Source organism: Oncorhynchus mykiss, chromosome 5, assembly GCF_013265735.2.
Source record: "Oncorhynchus mykiss isolate Arlee chromosome 5, USDA_OmykA_1.1, whole genome shotgun sequence".
Classification (NCBI taxonomy): Eukaryota; Metazoa; Chordata; class Actinopteri; order Salmoniformes; family Salmonidae; genus Oncorhynchus; species Oncorhynchus mykiss.
Window position 1 is genome coordinate 96,406,929 of NC_048569.1, and position 19,299 is coordinate 96,426,227.

Genomic DNA, 19,299 nt, shown 5'->3' on the forward strand with positions numbered 1-19,299 from the left:
GCAAGGCAGTTAACCCCCAACAACAACTACTCCCAGGGCGCCGATTACGTAGACGTCGATTAAGGCAGCCCCCCATACCACTCTGATTCAGAGGGGTTGGGTTAAATGCAGAAGGCACATTTCAGTTGAATGCATTCAGTTGTACAACTGACTAGGTATCCCCCCCCCCCTTCCCTTCCCCATGTTGGCCATCTACCTCCAATGTTGGACTGAGACTGTCGATACTGTTGATGCTGCTGCCTAAAAACATGTGTTTGAGAACTACCCTAAATACCACTATTCATTCCAGTTTGAGAACTACTTAATACCGTGAATGCCAGTCTCTCTCTTGGCCGAGAGTTGAGGAAAGACTGTGACTGCGTCACTTCTTGTTTTTATAAGAAACATTAAGGTGTTGGAAAATCCAAATTATTTGCATAGTCAACTTACACACAGCACTCACACACACACACACACAATACACACACACACACACACACACACACACACACACAATACACACACACACACACACTCACACACACACACACACACACTAGGCCCCACCAGACATATTTTCAGTCCCCAGGACCAGAACAAATTCAAGGGAACGTACAGTATTATACAGAGCCATAAGTGCATGGAACTCCCCTCCATCTCATATGTTGAACAACAAACCTGGTTTCAAACAACTACTAAAGCAACACCTCACGGCACAAAGCCTCTCCCCCATGTGACCTACTGGTTGTGTGTGTGTACTGACATGTGACCTACTGGTTGTGTGTGTACTGACATGTGACCTACATGGTGTGTGTGTGTACTGACATGTGACCTACATGTTGTGTGTCTATACTGACATGTGACCTACTTGTTGAGTGTGTGTACTGACATGTGACCTACTTGTTGAGTGTGTGTACTGACATGTGACCTACTTGTTGAGTGTGTGTACTGACATGTGACCTACTTGTTGAGTGTGTGTACTGACATGTGACCTACATGTTGTGTGTCTGTACTGACATGTGACCTACATGGTGTGTGTATGTACTGACATGTGACCTACATGGTGTGTGTATGTACTGACATGTGACCTACTGGGTGTGTGTGTGTACTGACATGTGACCTACTGGTTGTGTGTATGTACTGACATGTGACCTACTGGTTGTGTGTACTGACATGTGACCTACTGGTTGTGTGTATGTACTGACATGCGACCTACGGGTTGTGTGTATGTACTGACATGTGACCTACTGGTTGTGTGTACTGACATGTGACCTACTGGTTGTGTGTATGTACTGACATGTGACCTACTGGTTGTGTGTACTGACATGTGACCTACTGGTTGTGTGTATGTACTGACGTGTGACCTACTGGTTGTGTGTATGTACTGACATGTGACCTACTGGTTGTGTGTACTGACATGTGACCTACTGGTTGTGTGTACTGACATGTGACCTACTGGTTGTGTGTATGTACTGACATGTGACCTACTGGTTGTGTGTACTGACATGTGACCTACTGGTTGTGTGTACTGACATGTGACCTACTGGTTGTGTGTACTGACATGTGACCTACTGGTTGTGTGTACTGACGTGTGATCTACATGGTGTGTGTGTATGTACTGACATGTGACCTACTGGTTGTGTGCACTGACATGTGACCTACTGGTTGTGTGTATGTACTGACATGTGACCTACTGGTTGTGTGTACTGACATGTGACCTACTGGTTGTGTGTATGTACTGACGTGTGACCTACTGGTTGTGTGTATGTACTGACGTGTGACCTACTGGTTGTGTGTATGTACTGACATGTGACCTACTGGTTGTGTGTACTGACATGTGACCTACTGGTTGTGTGTACTGACATGTGACCTACATGTTGTGTATATGTACTGACGTGTGACCTACTGGTTGTGTGTATGTACTGACATGTGACCTACTGGTTGTGTGTACTGACATGTGACCTACTGGTTGTGTGTACTGACATGTGACCTACTGGTTGTGTGTATGTACTGACATGTGACCTACTGGTTGTGTGTACTGACATGTGACCTACTGGTTGTGTGTATGTACTGACATGTGACCTACTGTTTGTGTGTACTGACATGTGACCTACTGGTTGTGTGTACTGACATGTGACCTACTGGTTGTGTGTACTGACATGTGATCTACATGGTGTGTGTGTATGTGCTGACATGTGACCTACTGGTTGTGTGCACTGACATGTGACCTACTGGTTGTGTGTGTACTGACATGTGACCTACTTGTTGAGTGTGTGTACTGACATGTCACCTACATGTTGTGTGTCTGTACTGACATGTGACCTACATGGTGTGTGTATGTACTGACATGTGACCTACATGGTGTGTGTATGTACTGACATGTGACCTACTGGGTGTGTGTGTGTACTGACATGTGACCTACTGGTTGTGTGTATGTACTGACATGTGACCTACTGGTTGTGTGTACTGACATGTGACCTACTGGTTGTGTGTATGTACTGACGTGTGACCTACTGGTTGTGTGTACTGACATGTGACCTACTGGTTGTGTGTATGTACTGACATGTGACCTACTGGTTGTGTGTACTGACATGTGACCTACTGGTTGTGTGTACTGACATGTGACCTACTGGTTGTGTGTACTGACATGTGACCTACTGGTTGTGTGTACTGACGTGTGATCTACATGGTGTGTGTGTATGTACTGACATGTGACCTACTGGTTGTGTGCACTGACATGTGACCTACTGGTTGTGTGTGTACTGACATGTGACCTACTTGTTGAGTGTGTGTACTGACATGTGACCTACATGTTGTGTGTCTGTACTGACATATGACCTACATGGTGTGTGTATGTACTGACATGTGACCTACATGGTGTGTGTATGTACTGACATGCGACCTACTGGGTGTGTGTGTGTACTGACATGTGACCTACTGGTTGTGTGTACTGACATGTGACCTACTGGTTGTGTGTACTGACATGTGACCTACTGGTTGTGTGTATGTACTGACGTGTGACCTACTGGTTGTGTGTACTGACATGTGACCTACTGGTTGTGTGTATGTACTGACATGTGACCTACTGGTTGTGTGTACTGACATGTGACCTACTGGTTGTGTGTACTGACATGTGACCTACTGGTTGTGTGTACTGACATGTGACCTACTGGTTGTGTGTACTGACGTGTGATCTACATGGTGTGTGTGTATGTACTGACATGTGACCTACTGGTTGTGTGCACTGACATGTGAGCTACTGGTTGTGTGTATGTACTGACGTGTGACCTACTGGTTGTGTGTACTGACATGTGACCTACTGGTTGTGTGTACTGACATGTGACCTACTGGTTGTGTGTATGTACTGACATGTGACCTACTGGTTGTGTGTACTGACATGTGACCTACTGGTTGTGTGTACTGACATGTGACCTACATGTTGTGTATATGTACTGACGTGTGACCTACTGGTTGTGTGTGTACTGACATGTGACCTACTGGTTGTGTGTGTACTGACATGTGACCTACATGTTGTGTATATGTACTGACGTGTGACCTACTGGTTGTGTGTGTACTGACATGTGACCTACATGTTGTGTGTGTACTGACATGTGACCTACATGTTGTGTATATGTACTGACGTGTGACCTACTGGTTGTGTGTGTACTGACATGTGACCTACTGGTTGTGTGTGTACTGACATGTGACCTACATGTTGTGTATATGTACTGACGTGTGACCTACTGGTTGTGTGTGTACTGACATGTGACCTACTGGTTGTGTGTGTACTGACATGTGACCTACTGGTTGTGTGTGTACTGACATGTGACCTACTGGTTGTGTGTATGTACTGACATGTGACCTACATGTTGTGTGTATGCACTGACATGTGATCTACATGTTGTGCGTATGTACTGACATGTGACCTACATGTTGTGTGTATGTACTGACATGTGACCTACATGTTGTGTGTATGTACTGACATGTGACAGATGCACACACACTGCATGTTAACATTTGTAAATGTATGTAAATTGTAAAATCAATTATTTTGTCTGTAATGTCTTTTTCTTTATGTGTCGGACCACTAGCTGTGACCATTAGCGTCGGCTAATAGGGAATACAGTAAGACTAGCTGTGACCATTAGCGTCGGCTAATAGAGACTACAGTAAGACTAGCTGTGACCATTAGCGCCGGCTAATAGGGAATACAGTAAGACTAGCTGTGACCATTAGCGTCGGCTAATAGGGAATACAGTAAGACTAGCTGTGACCATTAGCGTCGGCTAATAGAGACTACAGTAAGACTAGCTGTGACCATTAGCGCCGGCTAATAGGGAATACAGTAAGACTAGCTGTGACCATTAGCGTCGGCTAATAGAGACTACAGTAAGACTAGCTGTGACCATTAGCGCCGGCTAATAGGGAATACAGTAAGACTAGCTGTGACCATTAGCGTCGGCTAATAGAGACTACAGTAAGACTAGCTGTGACCATTAGCGCCGGCTAATAGGGAATACAGTAAGACTAGCTGTGACCATTAGCGCCGGCTAATAGGGAATACAGTAAGACTAGCTGTGACCATTAGCGCCGGCTAATAGGGAATACAGTAAGACTAGCTGTGACCATTAGCGTCGGCTAATAGGATCAGTAAGACTAGCTGTCGCCATTAGCGTTGGCTAATAGAGACTACAGTAAGACTAGCTGTGATCATTAGCGCCGGCTAATAGGGAATACAGTAAGACTAGCTGTGACCATTAGCGTCGGCTAATAGGATCAGTAAGACTAGCTGTCGCCATTAGCGTTGGCTAATAGAGACTACAGTAAGACTAGCTGTCGCCTTTAGCGTTGGCTAATAGAGATCCCAGTAAGACTAACTGTCACCATTAGCGTCAGCTAATAGAGACCACAGTAAGACTAGCTGTCGCCTTTAGCGTCGGCTAATAGAGATCCCAGTAAGACTAACTGTCACCATTAGCATCGGCTAATAGAGATCCCAGTAAGACTAGCTGTCGCCATTAGCATCGGCTAATAGAGATCCCAGTAAGACTAGCTGTCACCATTAGCATTGTCTAATAGAGACCACAGTTAAGACTAACTGTCGCCATTAGCATCGGCTAATAGAGATCCCAGTAAGACTAGCTGTCGCCATTAGCATCGGCTAATAGAGACCACAGTAAGACTAGCTGTCGCCATTAGCATCGGCTAATAGAGATCCCAGTAAGACTAGCTGTCGCCATTAGCATCGGCTAATAGAGATCCCAGTAAGACTAGCTGTCGCCATTAGCATCGGCTAATAGAGACCACAGTAAGACTAGCTGTCGCCATTAGCATCAGCTAATAGAGATCCCAGTAAAACTAGCTGTCGCCATTAGCATCGGCTAATAGAGATCCCAGTAAGACTAGCTGTCGCCATTAGCATGGGCTAATAGAGATCCCAGTAAGACTAGCTGTCGCCATTAGCATCGGCTAATGAGGATCCTAATAAATCAAATCAACAACCCTTTCAGCCGATATCCAATGTCCCGGCAGGATGTGAGCTCTTCTGTCAGTGGCTTTAACTTGTTGTGTTTTAGACTTTAGGCCTTTATAAGATAATAAGGATTTCATCTTCTTCTGCTTGTGTCTTCAGGAGAGTGTCTGTGCCAGAATGGAGGGGTCTGTGTGGACGGGACCTGTGTCTGCACCTCCGGCTTCACCGGAATCTACTGTCAGTTTGGTACGTATCATATCATCTTGTACACTGTAGGTCCAGTCTCATATTCTACTGTAGTTAGTAACAAAAAGACACATTCCTTGTTAATTTCATGGTGTGGATTACACCTGGCTTTCACCGAGGTAGCAGCACATGGCACACAGAACCAGAGTAGTAGGTGGTAAGGTTACCTTGATGGAAGGTTGCAACTCTTGACATAGTGTCACAACAGGATTTTTATCTCTCTGACCCCCCTGTCCTCCTCAGTGGTGACCCAGACCCCATGCAGTAACAGCAGGCCGTGTCCTGACGGAGGACCCTGTCTGGAGTACGGAGGAACCTACCTATGTACCTGTCAGACAGGTGTGGCAGACCTAGATCACAAGGACTTCTATCCGCCCTATGGTAAGAGCCTCTGCTGCTGATGCTGCTGCTTCTTCTACTTCTTCTTCCTCTACTTCTTCTTCTTCTTCCTCTACTACTTCTTCTTCTTCCTCTATTACTTCTTCTTCTTCCTCTACTTCTTCTTCCTCTATTACTTCTTATTCTTCCTCTACTTCTTCTTCTTCTTCCTCTATTACTTCTTCTTCTTCCTCTATTACTTCTTCTTCTTCCTCTACTTCTTCTTCCTCTATTACTTCTTCTTCTTCCTCTACTTCTTCTTCTTCCTCTACTTATTCTTCTTCCTATACTTCTTCTTCTTCTTCCTCTACTTCTTCTTCTTCCTCTACTTCTTCTTCTTCCTCTACTTCTTCTTCTTCCTCTACTTCTTCTTCTTCTTCCTCTATTACTTATTATTCTTCTTCTTCTTCTTCCTCTATTACTACTTCTTCTTCTTCTTCCTCTACTTCTTCTTCTTCCTCTACTTCTTCTTCTTCTTCCCTTCTTCCCTTAGCCTGGTTACCATAGTGATAAACACTTGTGTCTTTTGTGTCCAGGCGGTGGCACGACGTGTGTGTGTGAGAGTCACATTCCCTGTTGGGGAGACAGAAATTTAAATTGGATTTATTTTGGTGTTGACTAAGTGGGACTGTGGTAACATGAGTGATGGGTTAGTTCTACATGGAGTTGCCAATGCAGCTGTAGAGGAGACTCAACTCTGTAAAACAGGGAAAAAAGCAGTTCAGATTGAACTATATAACATTTTTAAATTACCTGAGGAAGAAGCAGATGAGGTTGTCGAGGACGCAGCCTATGCAATGGTGATTAAAGAGAAACCCCCCAAGCCACCTGTGGACAACAGTGGAGTTGGATAACTCCCCAGTCGTGTTCGAGGTGGAAACAGGGGCGTCCTGTACTGTTTTGGGAGAACATGCTTTCGCTGACCTAAAAGCCAAAGCACCCCAGTTGAAACTAGAGCACTCGGCTAACAGTGCTGAAGTTATAGACAGAAGAGCACATTCCGGTGCAGGGTGCGTCAACGTCCAGTACAAAGGTTAAAGGTCAAACTACACGACTGAAGACGTTGACGGTACAAGGTCCCAGTCTGCTGGGAAGAGATTGGATGGCAGTATTACAACTGGACTGCCAAGGGATGTGCAAAACCAATCACGAAGGTCTCAGGACAGTGTGTTGTCAAGCAGATGTTTTCAAAGAAGAACTATGGAAAAACTAGAAGAGAAGCAAGTGTGAATTCAGGTGGACCGGTCTGGTCGACCATGCTTCTGCAAAGAACGCCAAGTGCCGTTTGCACTACAACAGATTGTCGAGGCAGAGTTGGACAGGCTCCAGACCACTGGAATACTGGAACCAATCCCTTACTCTGAGTGTGCGGCCCCCATTGTCCCAGTAATGAAGCCTGATGGTAATATCAGGATTTGTGGAGATTACAAGCTAACTGCCAATGTTGCGTCCAGGCTGGATCAGTACCTACTGCCAAGGATAGAGGGGCTATTCACAAAGGTATCTGGTGGGACATGCTGTTCCAAACTTGGACATGTCTCACGAATATCATCAAAGTGGCTAGAATAAACACCCACAAGGGGCTGTTTCAGTACACACATCTTCCGTTTGGAGCCTCCTCTGCCTGTGCTATCTTTTAAAGAACATAATATGTTAGCAGGCACACTGCTGTATACCTGGGTTATATCCTTATCACCTGGTGTCACTGAGGAAACCTTGAAACAGTGCTATCAAGACTGGGTGTGCGCAGGGCTTTGTTTTCCTGAAGTACAGAACTTGGCGCACAAAGTCACAGCCAATGGGCTTCAACCCCTGTACAATCAAAGAGGCCTCAGAACCCAAAGATGTGAGTGAGCTTACGGGCCTACCTTGCGATGTTAAACTATTGTGGCTTCTTTCGTTTTTCTCTCCCTGACGTGGCCTCTGTCCTGGACCCACTGCATCTCCTCCTGTGGAAGCGGCACAACCCCCCAGAAACAGCCTTCCAGAAATCCAAGGACTTGCTGTCGTCTTCGGCACTGCTTGTGCATTACGACCCAAAGCGCCAACTCATCATCACAAGTGATGGCTCTCCATACGGGATCGCAGAAGATGGAGTACATCGCAGAGAGGCTAGTCAGCATCACGTCTTGCTTGTTGTCACCCTGGGTGAGCTGAAGAAAATATGTCTCCGGGAGCCTGCAAAGACGGGCCCTCATCAAAGCTCTGTACAGACTGGGCCCTTCCATTGCTAACGCTGATGGTCTCAGCAGGCTGCCACTCGCAGACATGTCCAAAGACCCCAAAAGTCCCCCTGAACTGGTGTGCTTTATTGAAACAGCACCGAAGAGCTTCAATAGACCATCGGAAACTGAAGATAATGGACTGTTAGAGACCCTCTTTTCTCCAAAGTCAGCCGCTTCGTCAAGGAGAGACGGCCGGCTGTCCTACGAAAGAGTTGCAGCCATATTTTAAAAGGAGAAACAAACTCTTGGTGGAGGACGGCATCCTGCTTTGGGAGCTTCAACTATTGGTGCCACTTTTACTGAAGGAACTCTTCCACCCAGGTGTATTCAGAATGAAAGCTACAACAAGAGCGCACATGTGGTGGCCAGGATTGGACAAAGTGGTGGAAGAGCATGTCCAATCATGTGCTACTAGGAAATGCTCCAGCACAAGCTCCCATCAGCCCTTGTGAGTGGCCTGGAAAACCCTGGACTCGCATTCACATTGACTAGGCAGGGCCTTTCCTTTGGAAGATGTTCTTGTTGGCTGTGGATGTTCACTCCAAATGGCTTGAAGTTTTCCCAGTCTGCACTGCAAAATCAGCAACAACAACTGAGAATCTCAGGGAAGTGCTCAGTACTCATGGTCGTCCCCGTATCAGACAATACAGCCATCTTTATGAGTGCGGAGTATAAGGTCAACCTTTCAGTTCCACCACCCACACATGCGATGACATCACCTGGTTTCAATTATGTTTCTAGAGACAATATCTATCTCATCATCACTCAATACCTAGGTTTACCTTCACTCTATTCACATCCTACCATACCTTTGTCTGTACATTATACCTTGAAGCTATTTTATCGCCCCCAGAAACCTCCTTTTGCTCTCTGTTCTCATAGCTTTTAGCCGTATCCTTATCCTACTCCTCCTCTGTTCCTCTGGGGATGTAGAGGTGAATCCAGGCCTTGCAGTGCCTAGCTCCACTCCTATTCCCCAGGCGCTCTCTTTTGATGACTTCTGTAACCGCAATAGCATGTTATGCATGTTAATGCATGTTAATTTTAGAAACCTCCTCCCTAAGTTTGTTTTATTCGCTGCTTTAGCACACTCTGCCAACCTGAATGTTCTAGCCGTGTCTGAATCCTGGCTTAGGAAGACTACCAAAGATTCTGAAATCTTCATCCCTAACTACAACATTTTCAGACAAGATAGAACGGCCAAAGGGGGAAGTGTTGCAATCTACTGCAGAGATCTGTCATATTATGCAGGTCTGTACCCAAACAATTTGAACTTCTACTTTTAAAAATCCACCTCTCTAAAAATAAGTCTCTCACCGTTGCCGCCTGCTATAGACCACCCTCTGCCCCCAGCTGTGCTCTGGACACCATATTTGAACTGATTTCCCCCCATCTATCTTCAGAGCTCGTGCTGCTAGGCGACCTAAACTGGAACATGCTTAACACCCCAGCCATCCTACAATCTAAGCTTGATGCCCTCAATCTGACACAAATTATCAATGAACCTACCAGGTACCACCCCAAAGCCATAAACACGGGCACCCTCATAGATATAATCCTAACCAACTTGCCCTCTAAATACACCTCTGCTGTTTTCAACCAAGATCTCAGCGATCACTGCCTCATTGCCTGCATCCGTAATGGGTCAGCGGTCAAACGACCTCCACTCATCACTATCAAACACTCCCTGAAACACTTCAGCGAGCAGGCCTTTCTAATCGACCTGGCCGGGGTATCCTGGAAGGATATTGACCTCATCCCGTCAGTAGAGGATGCCTGGTTATTTTTTTTAAATGCCTTCCTCACCATCTTAAATAAGCATGCCCCATTCAATAAATTTACTACCAGGAACAGATATAGCCCTTGGTTCTCTCCAGACCTGACTGCCCTTAACCAACACAAAAACATCCTATGGCGTTCTGCATTAGCATCGAACAGCCCACGTGATATGCAACTTTTCAGGGAAGCTAGAAACCAATATACACAGGCAGTTAGAAAAGCCAAGGCTAGCTTTTTCAAGCAGAAATTTGCTTCCTGCAACACAAACTCAAAACAGTTTTTGGGACACTGTAAAGTCCATGGAGAATAAGAACACCTCCTCCCAGCTGCCCACTGCACTGAGGATAGGAAACACTGTCACCACCGATAAATCCACTATAATTGAGAATTTCAATAAGCATTTTTCTACGGCTGGCCATGCTTTCCACCTGGCTACGCCTACCCCGGTCAACAGCACTGCACCCCACACAGCAACTCGCCCAAGCCTTCCCCATTTCTCCTTCGCCCAAATCCAGTCAGCTGATGTTCTGAAAGAGCTGTAAAATCTGGACCCTTACAAATCAGCCGGGCTAGACAATCTGGACCCTTTCTTTCTAAAAATTATCTGCCGAAATTGTTGCAACCCCTATTACTAGCCTGTTCAACCTATCTTTCGTGTCGTCTGAGATTCCCAAAGATTGGAAAGCAGCTGCGGTCATCCCCCTCTTCAAAGGGGGACACACTCTTGACCCAAACTGCTACCTATATCTATCCTACCCTGCCTTTCTAAGGTCTTCGAAAGCCAAGTCAACAAACAGATTACCGACCATTTCGAACCCAACATACTTTCTCCGCTATGCAATCTGGTTTCAGAGCTGGTCATGGGTGCACCTCAGCCACGCTCAAGGTCCTAAACTATATCTTAACCGCTATCGATAAGAAACAATACTGTGCAGCCGTATTCATTGATCTGGCTAAGGCTTTCGACTTTGTCAATCACCACATCTTCATCGGCAGACTCGATAGCCATGGTTTCTCAAATAATTGCCTCACCTGGTTCACCAACTACTTCTCTGATAGAGTTCAGTGTGTCAAATCGTTGTCCGGGCCTCTGGCAGTCTCTATGGGGGTGCCTCAGGGTTCAATTCTTGGACCGACTCTCTTCTCTGTATACATCAATGATGCTGCTCTTGCTGCTGGTGAGTCTCTGATAAACCTCTACGCAGGAGACACCATTCTGTAAACTTCTGCCCCTTCTTTGGACACTGTGTTAACAACCCTCCAGGCAAGCTTAAATGCCATACAACTCTCCTTCCGTGGCCTCCAATTGCTCTTAAATACAAGTAAAACTAAATGCATGCTCTTCAACCGATCGCTGCCTGCACCTGCCCGCCCGTCCAACATTACTACTCTGGACGGTTCTGACTTAGAATATATGGACAACTACAAATACCTAGGTGTCTGATTAGACTGTAAACTCTCCTTCCAGACTCACATCAAACATCTCCAATCCAAAGGTAATTCTAGAATTGGCTTCCTATTTCGCAACAAAGCATCCTTCACTCATGCTGCCAAACACACCCTTGTAAAACTGACCATCCTACCGATCCTCGACTTCGGCGATGTCATTTACAAAATAGCCTCCACCCTACTCAATAACTTGGATGCAGTCTATCACAATGCCATCCGTTTTGTCACCAAAGCTCCATATACTACCCACCACTGCGACCTGTATGTTCTCGTTGGCTGGCCCTCGCTTCATCCTCGTCGCAAAACCCACTGGCTCCAGGTCATCTACAAGACCCTGCTAAGTAAAGTCCCCCCTTATCTTAGCTCGCTGGTCACCATAGCAGCACCCACCTGTAGCACGCGCTCCAGCAGGTATATCTCACTGGTCACCCCCAAAACCAATTCTTCCTTTGTCCGCCTCTCCTTTCAGTTCTCTGCTGCCAATGACTGGAACGAACAACAAAATCTCTGAAACTGGAAACACTTATCCCCCTCACTTGCTTTAAGCACCAGCTGTCAGAGCAGCTCACAGATTACTGCACCTGTACATAGCCCATCTATAATTTAGCCCAAACAACTACCTCTCCCCCTACTGTATTTATGTATTTATTTTGCTCCTTTGCACCCCATTATTTCTATCTCTACTTTGCACATTCTTCCACTGCAAATCTACCATTCCAGTGTTTTACTTGCTATATTCTATTTACTTCGCCACCATGGCCTTTTTTGCCTTTACCTCCCTTATCTCACCTCATTTGCTCACATCGTACATAGACTTATTGTTCTACTGTATTATTGACTGTATGTTTGTTTTACTCCATGTGTAACTCTGTGTCGTTGTATGTGTCGAACTGCTTTGCTTTATCTTGGCCAGGTCGCAATTGTAAATGAGAACTTGTTCTCAACTTGCCTACCTGGTTAAATAAAGGTGAAATAAATAAAAAAACAATGGTATTTGTCATATCTCCTCCGCCCCCCCCTACCACCTCTCCCCGAACGGCTTGGTGGAGGAGGCAGTTCAGACAATAAAAAGAGCAACAGGAGACACATTGAAAAACAGAGTTATTAGTTAAAAATCCCTCGGGTTATCCTCCTTCAGTTTATGTTTCTTTGGGCTCAGTATGTTTGGACGATGGGTGGAGGGATGTGGTAAACTGGGTGATGGGTTCGTTTTAGAGTTGCCGATGCGTCCGTAGTGTGTGTGTGTGTGTGTGTGTGTGTGTGTGTGTGTGTGTGTGTGTGTGTGTGTGTGTGTGTGTGTGTGTGTGTGTGTGTGTGTGTGTGTGTGTGTGTGTGTGTGTGTGTGTGTGTGTGTGTGTGTGTGTGTGTGTGTGTGTGTGTGTGTGTGTGTGTGTGTGTGTGTTTGCGCGTGCACGTGCGTGAGCACTGTGTGATGGAACGCAGTCAAGTCGGTGCGTGTGTTTTCCAGTACAGCCTCGATCGGTCTGTGATTCGTCCCCGTGTCTGAACGGAGGTCAGTGCTATGAGAGAGATGGAGGCTACACCTGCGAGTGCAAGCAAGGATACAGAGGGAAACACTGTGAGAAAGGTAGTATGCCATTAGCATTCACCTAATAAGACATAGGAAATAATTAGCCCGGGTTGAAGATGAAGAACTCATTATTCTTTATTATAAACTGGGTAGTTCGAGCCCTGAATTCTGATTGGCTGACAGCCTTGGTACTGTATATCAGACTGTATACCACAGGTATGACAAAACATGTATTTTTACTGCTCTAATGACTTTGGTAACCAGTTTATAATAGCTATAAGGCACCTCGGGGGTTTGTGGTATATGGCCAATATACCACGGGCTGTATCCAGGCACTCGGCGTTGTATCGTGCTTAAGAACATCCCTTAGCCGTGGTATATTGGCCATATAACACACCTCCTCGGGCCTTCTTGCTTCGTTAAACAAGGTTCATAACAAGCCCTTTGTGTGCTGTGAATATGGTTTCTACTGCAGTGATTTCCCTCACACCGATTGATTGATGTTAATGTGTTTTCTCCTCCCCCAGTCAGACTCAATACCTGTGCCTCTGGCCCGTGTCGTAACGGAGGCTCCTGTAAAGAGGAGGCAGGGAGCTTCCTCTGTGTCTGTCCATACAGGTTCACTGGTAAACACTGTGAAGTGGGTGAGTTCTATGTCTCCCTCTCTCTCTCTTTCTCTCTCTGTCCATCAATATCGTTCTCTCTCTCTCTCTCTCTCTCTCTCTCTCTCTCTCTCTCTCTCTCTCTCTCTCTCACTCTCTCACTCTCTCTCACTCTCTCACTCTCCCACTCTCTCACTCTCTCACTCTCTCTCTCTCTCTCACTCTCTCACTCTCTCTCTCTCTCTCCCTCTCTCTCTCACACTCTCTATCTCTCTCTCCCTCTCTCTCCCTCTCTCTCTCACTCTCTCTCACTCTCTCTCTCGCTCTCTCTCTCTCTCTCTCTCACGCACGCACGCACACACACACACGTTATGGTTAATGTAAAATGTGTTCGTATTCATGTTTTTAGTTGGCCCGTCATAAAACATGATCTTTGGGTTTCCTTTCTTCTAACTGTGTCCCACATCCAATGTACAGTATGAATCAGTCATCCCCTGTACAGTATGAATCAGTCATCCCCTGTACAGTATGAATCAGTCATCCCCTGTACAGTATGAATCAGTCATCCCCTGTACAGTATGAAACAGTCATCCCCTGTACAGTATGAATCAGTCATCCCCTGTACAGTATGAATCAGTCATCCCCTGTACAGTATGAATCAGTCATCCCCTGTACAGTATGAAACAGTCATCCCCTGTACAGTATGAATCAGTCATCCCCTGTACAGTATGAATCAGTCATCCCCTGTACAGTATGAATCAGTCATCCCCTGTATAGTATGAATCAGTCATCCCCTGTACAGTATGAATCAGTCATCCCCTGTACAGTATGAATCAGTCATCCCCTGTACAGTATGAATCAGTCATCCCCTGTACAGTATGAATCAGTCATCCCCTGTACAGTATGAATCAGTCATCCCCCGTACAGTATGAATCAGTCATCCCCTGTACAGTATGAATCCCCTGTACAGTATGAATCACCTGTACAGTATGAATCAGTCATCCCCTATACAGTATGAATCAGTCATCCCCTGTACAGTATGAATCAGTCATCCCCTGTACAGTATGAATCAGTCATCCCCTGTACAGTATGAATCAGTCATCCCCTGTACAGTATGAAACAGTCATCCCCTGTACAGTATGAATCAGTCATCCCCTGTACAGTATGAATCAGTCATCCCCTGTACAGTATGAAACAGTCATCCCCTGTACAGTATGAATCAGTCATCCCCTGTACAGTATGAATGACACACACACATATCCTGAATTCATGCTAATGGTGTCTGTCTGTCTGTCTGTCTGTCTGTCTGTCTGTCTGTCTGTCTGTTTGTCCGTCCGTCCGTCCGTCCGTCCGTCCCCAGGGAGGCCAGACCCGTGCTCCTCCAGCCCCTGTCTGAACGGAGGAACATGTTTCCACTACATCGGGAAGTACAAGTGTGAATGTTCCGGATCCTTCAGCGGGAGACACTGTGACATCAGCAGGGGATCAGCACACTCCACAGCAAGTAGGTAGATAGGTCGGTCGGTCGGTCGGACGGACAGACGTTAGAGCAGTCTATTTTGTGGGTTCACTTTGCCCTAAAACATGGCTGTAGAGACTATGGGGTCAAGAGGTGATAATCCCTCACTCCCTCAGCTGATAGTTAAACAGCTGCCTATCATAATACGACAATCTCAGCGATGACAAAGACACAGACTACGTACACTACCATTCAAAAGTTTGGGGTCACTTAGAAATGTCCTTGTTTTTATTTAAAGAAAATCACTTTTTTTTGTCCATTAAAATAACATGAAATTGATCAGAAATGTGGTGTAGACATTGTTAATGTTGTAAATCATTATTGTAGCTGGAAACGGCTGACATTTAATGGAATATCTACAGATGCTCATTATGAACAACCATTACCCCTGTGTTCCAGTGGCACATTGTGTTAGCTAAAAGGCTAATTGAAAAGGCTAATTGATCGTTAGAAAACCCTTTTGCAATTATGTTAGCACAGCTGAAAACTGTTGCGTTGATTAAAGAAGCAATAAAACTGTCCTTCTTTAGACTAGTTGAGTATCTGGAGCATCAGCCTTTGTGGGTTCGATTACAGGCTCAGAATGGCCAGAAACAAAGACCTTTCTTCTGAAACTCATCAGTCTATTCTTGTTCTGAGAAATGAAGGCTATTCCATGCGAGAAATTGTACAACACTGTGTACTACTCCCTTTACAGAACAGGGCAGAACTGGCTCTAACCAGAATAGAAAGAGGAGTGGGAGGCCCCGGTGCACAACTGAGCAAGAGGACAAGTACATTAGAGTGTCTAGACGCCTCACAAGTCCTCAACTGACAGCTTCATTAAATAGTACCTGCAAAACACCAGTCTCAACGTCAACAGTGAAGAGGCGACTTCGGGATGTTGGCCTTCTAGACAGAGTTCCTCTGTCCAGTGTCTGTGTTATTTTGCCCATCTTTTCTTTTGATTGGCCAGTCTGAGATATGGCTTTTTACTTTGCAACTCTGCCTAGAAGGCCAACATCCCGGAGTGTGAAGGGTAGGTCACATCTATGACTCTGTCATTGTGGTGGAGGGTAGGTCACATCTCTGTTACTATGACTCTGCCATTGAAGTAGGTCACATCTCTGTTACTATGACTCTGCCATTGAAGTAGGTCGTTGCTGTAACAGTGCTGTAACTGTGTCGTTGTTGTAACTGTGTCGTTGTTGTAACTGTGTCGTTGCTGTACCTGTGTCGTTGTTGTAACTGTGTCGTTGTTGTAACTGTGTTGTAACTGTGTCGTTGTAACTGTGTCGTTGTTGTAACTGTGTCGTTGTTGTAACTGTGTCGTTGTTGTAACTGTGTCGTTGCTGTACCTGTGTCGTTTTTGTAACTTTGCCGTTGTTGTAACTGTGTCATTGCTGTAACTGTGCTGTAACTGTGTCGTTGTTGTAACTGTGTTGTTGCTGTATCTGTGTCGTTGCTGTAACTGTGCTGTACCTGTGTCGTTTTTGTAACTGTGTCGTTGTTGTAACTGTGTCGTTGCTGTAACTGTGCTGTAACTGTGTCGCTGCTGTAACTGTGTCGTTACTGTAACTGTGTCGGTGCTGTAACTGTGTCGGTGCTGTAACTCTTTTGTAACTGTGTCGTTGCTGTAACTGTGTCGTTGCTGTAACTGTGTCGTTGTTGTATCTGTGTCGTTGTTGTAACTGTGCTGTAACTGTGTCGTTGTTGTAACTGTGCTGTAACTGTGTCGCTGCTGTAACTGTGTCGTTACTGTAACTGTGTCGGTGCTGTAACTGTGTCGGTGCTGTAACTCTTTTGTAACTGTGTCGTTGCTGTAACTGTGTCGTTGCTGTAACTGTGTTGTTGCTGTAACTGTGTTGTTGCTGTAACTGTGCTGTAACTGTGTTGGTGCTGTAACTGTGCTGTAACTGTATCGTTGCTGTAACTGTGTCGTTGCTGTAACTGTGTCGTTGCTGTAACTGTGTTGTTGCTGTAACTGTGTTGTTGCTGTAACTGTGCTGTAACTATGTAGTTGTTGTAAATGTGTTGTAACTGTGTTGTTGTTGTAACTGTGTCGTTGCTGTAACTGTGTCGTTGTTGTAACTGTGTCGTTGCTGTAACTGTGCTGTAACTGTGTTGTTGCTGTACCCGTGTTGTTGCTGTAACTGTGCTGTAACTGTGTCGTTGCTGTACCTGTGTCGTTGCTGTAACTGTGCTGTAACTGTGTCGTTGCTGTACCTGTGTCGTTGCTGTAACTGTGCTGTAACTGTGTCGTTGCTGTACCTGTGTCGTTGCTGTACCCGTGTTGTTGCTGTAACTGTGCTGTAACTGTGTTGTTGCTGTACCTGTGCCGTTACGTTTCTATGTCTTCCAGACCTGGACTGTGGTCCCCCCCTGCAGGTGAAGCATGCAGAGCTCCAGTTCTCCTCTACGTCGCCAGGCTCCATGGCGCTGTACGTGTGCCACCCAGGATACACCCCCATGCCCAGGGCCACCCAGAGCATCTGTGGGGGGCAGGGGGCCTGGAGCCAACCCCCTGTCTGCCAGGGTCTGTATGCAGTAACACACCACATGGCACGTCTGTCTGTCTGTCTGTCTGTATGTCTGTCTGTCTGTCATGAATACTACTAACATAGTGGTCTGTCTGTCTGTCTGTCTGTCTGTCTGTCTGTCTGTCTGTCTGTCTGTCTGTCTGTCTGTCTGTCTGTCTGTGGTCTTCTGGGTTCTTCATTAGTCTTTACTGTAACTATTCGGGGGTTTCAGCCTCCAGAGTGTCTCAGTGGTCTAAGGCTCTGCATCGCAGTGCTAGCTGTGCTACTAGAGATCCTGGTTTGAGTCCAGGCTCTGGCGCAGCCGGCCGCGACCGGGAGACCCATGGGGCGGCGCACAATTGGTCCAAAGTCGTCCGGGTTAGGGGAGTGTTTGGCCAGCAGCGACTCCTGTGGCTGGCCGGACGCAGTGCATGCTGACACGTCGCCAGGTGTACGGTGTTTCCTCTAACACATTGGTGCGGCTGGCTTCCGGGTTAAGTGGGAATTGTGTCAAGAAGCAGTGCGGCTTGGTTCGGTTGTGTTTCGGAGGAAGCACGGCTCTCAACTTTCGCCTCTCCCGAGTCCGTACGGGAGTTGCAGCGTTGAGACAAGACTGTAACTACCAATTGGGGAGAAAATGGGGTAAAAATATATATAAATATATATATATATTTTTATATATATATTCGGGTGCTTATAAACAGTTACTTAGTAAGCTGAATGGGAAAGTTACTTGGTGGTCTCTGCAGAGAGCTGAATGGGAAAGGCAGATATTGCATTGGCAGAGGAAGACAGTTTTAATTATGACAGTTTTGCTGTCAATCATATTTTAGAGGGAAATCTAAGCTGTGTCCCAAATACATCCTATTCCCTATATAGTGCACACTACTTTATATACATAGATGGCGCCGACAGAAATGGCAGCTCTGCTTCTAGCTCCTAAGACATGACAGCCATGGCAGCTCTGCTTCTAGCTCCTAAGACATGACAGACATGGCAGCTCTGCTTCTAGCTCCTAACACATGACAGCCATGGCAGCTCTGCTTCTAGCTCCTAAGACATGACAGCCATGGCAGCTCTGCTTCTAGCTCCTATCACATGACAGCCATGGCAGCTCTGCTTCTAGCTCCTAAGACATGACAGCCATGGCAGCTCTGCTTCTAGCTCCTAAGACATGACAGACATGGCAGCTCTGCTTCTAGCTCCTAACACATGACAGCCATGGCAGCTCTGCTTCTAGCTCCTAAGACATGACAGACATGGCAGCTCTGCTTCTAGCTCCTAAGACATGACAGATATGGCAGCTCTGCTTCTAGCTCCTAAGATATGACAGATATGGCAGCTCTGCTACTAGCTCCTAAGACATGACAGCCATGGCAGCTCTGCTACTAGCTCCTAAGACATGACAGACATGGCAGCTCTGCTTCTAGCTCCTATCACATGACAGCCATGGCAGCTCTGCTTCTAGCTCCTAAGACATGACAGCCATGGCAGCTCTGCTTCTAGCTCCTAAGACATGACAGCCATGGCAGCTCTGCTTCTAGCTCCTAAGACATGACAGACATGGCAGCTCTGCTTCTAGCTCCTAAGACATGACAGACATGGCAGCTCTGCTACTAG

At 46.1% G+C, this 19,299-nt stretch overlaps 1 protein-coding gene across 4 annotated transcripts in view; it reads left to right on the forward strand.

The window, feature by feature from the left end:
- sned1 (sushi, nidogen and EGF-like domains 1) overlaps window positions 1–19,299 on the forward strand; it is a 135,521-nt gene that overhangs the window by 72,529 nt on the left and 43,693 nt on the right. For all 4 annotated transcript variants that reach the window (XM_036978927.1, XM_036978928.1, XM_036978929.1 and 1 more), the window contains 6 exons: window positions 5,612–5,698; window positions 5,942–6,079; window positions 12,998–13,117; window positions 13,588–13,704; window positions 15,023–15,166; window positions 17,523–17,696. In XM_036978927.1, the coding sequence (XP_036834822.1) occupies window positions 5,612–5,698; window positions 5,942–6,079; window positions 12,998–13,117; window positions 13,588–13,704; window positions 15,023–15,166; window positions 17,523–17,696 (780 nt within the window). The remainder of the gene's footprint in view (window positions 1–5,611; window positions 5,699–5,941; window positions 6,080–12,997; window positions 13,118–13,587; window positions 13,705–15,022; window positions 15,167–17,522; window positions 17,697–19,299) is intronic.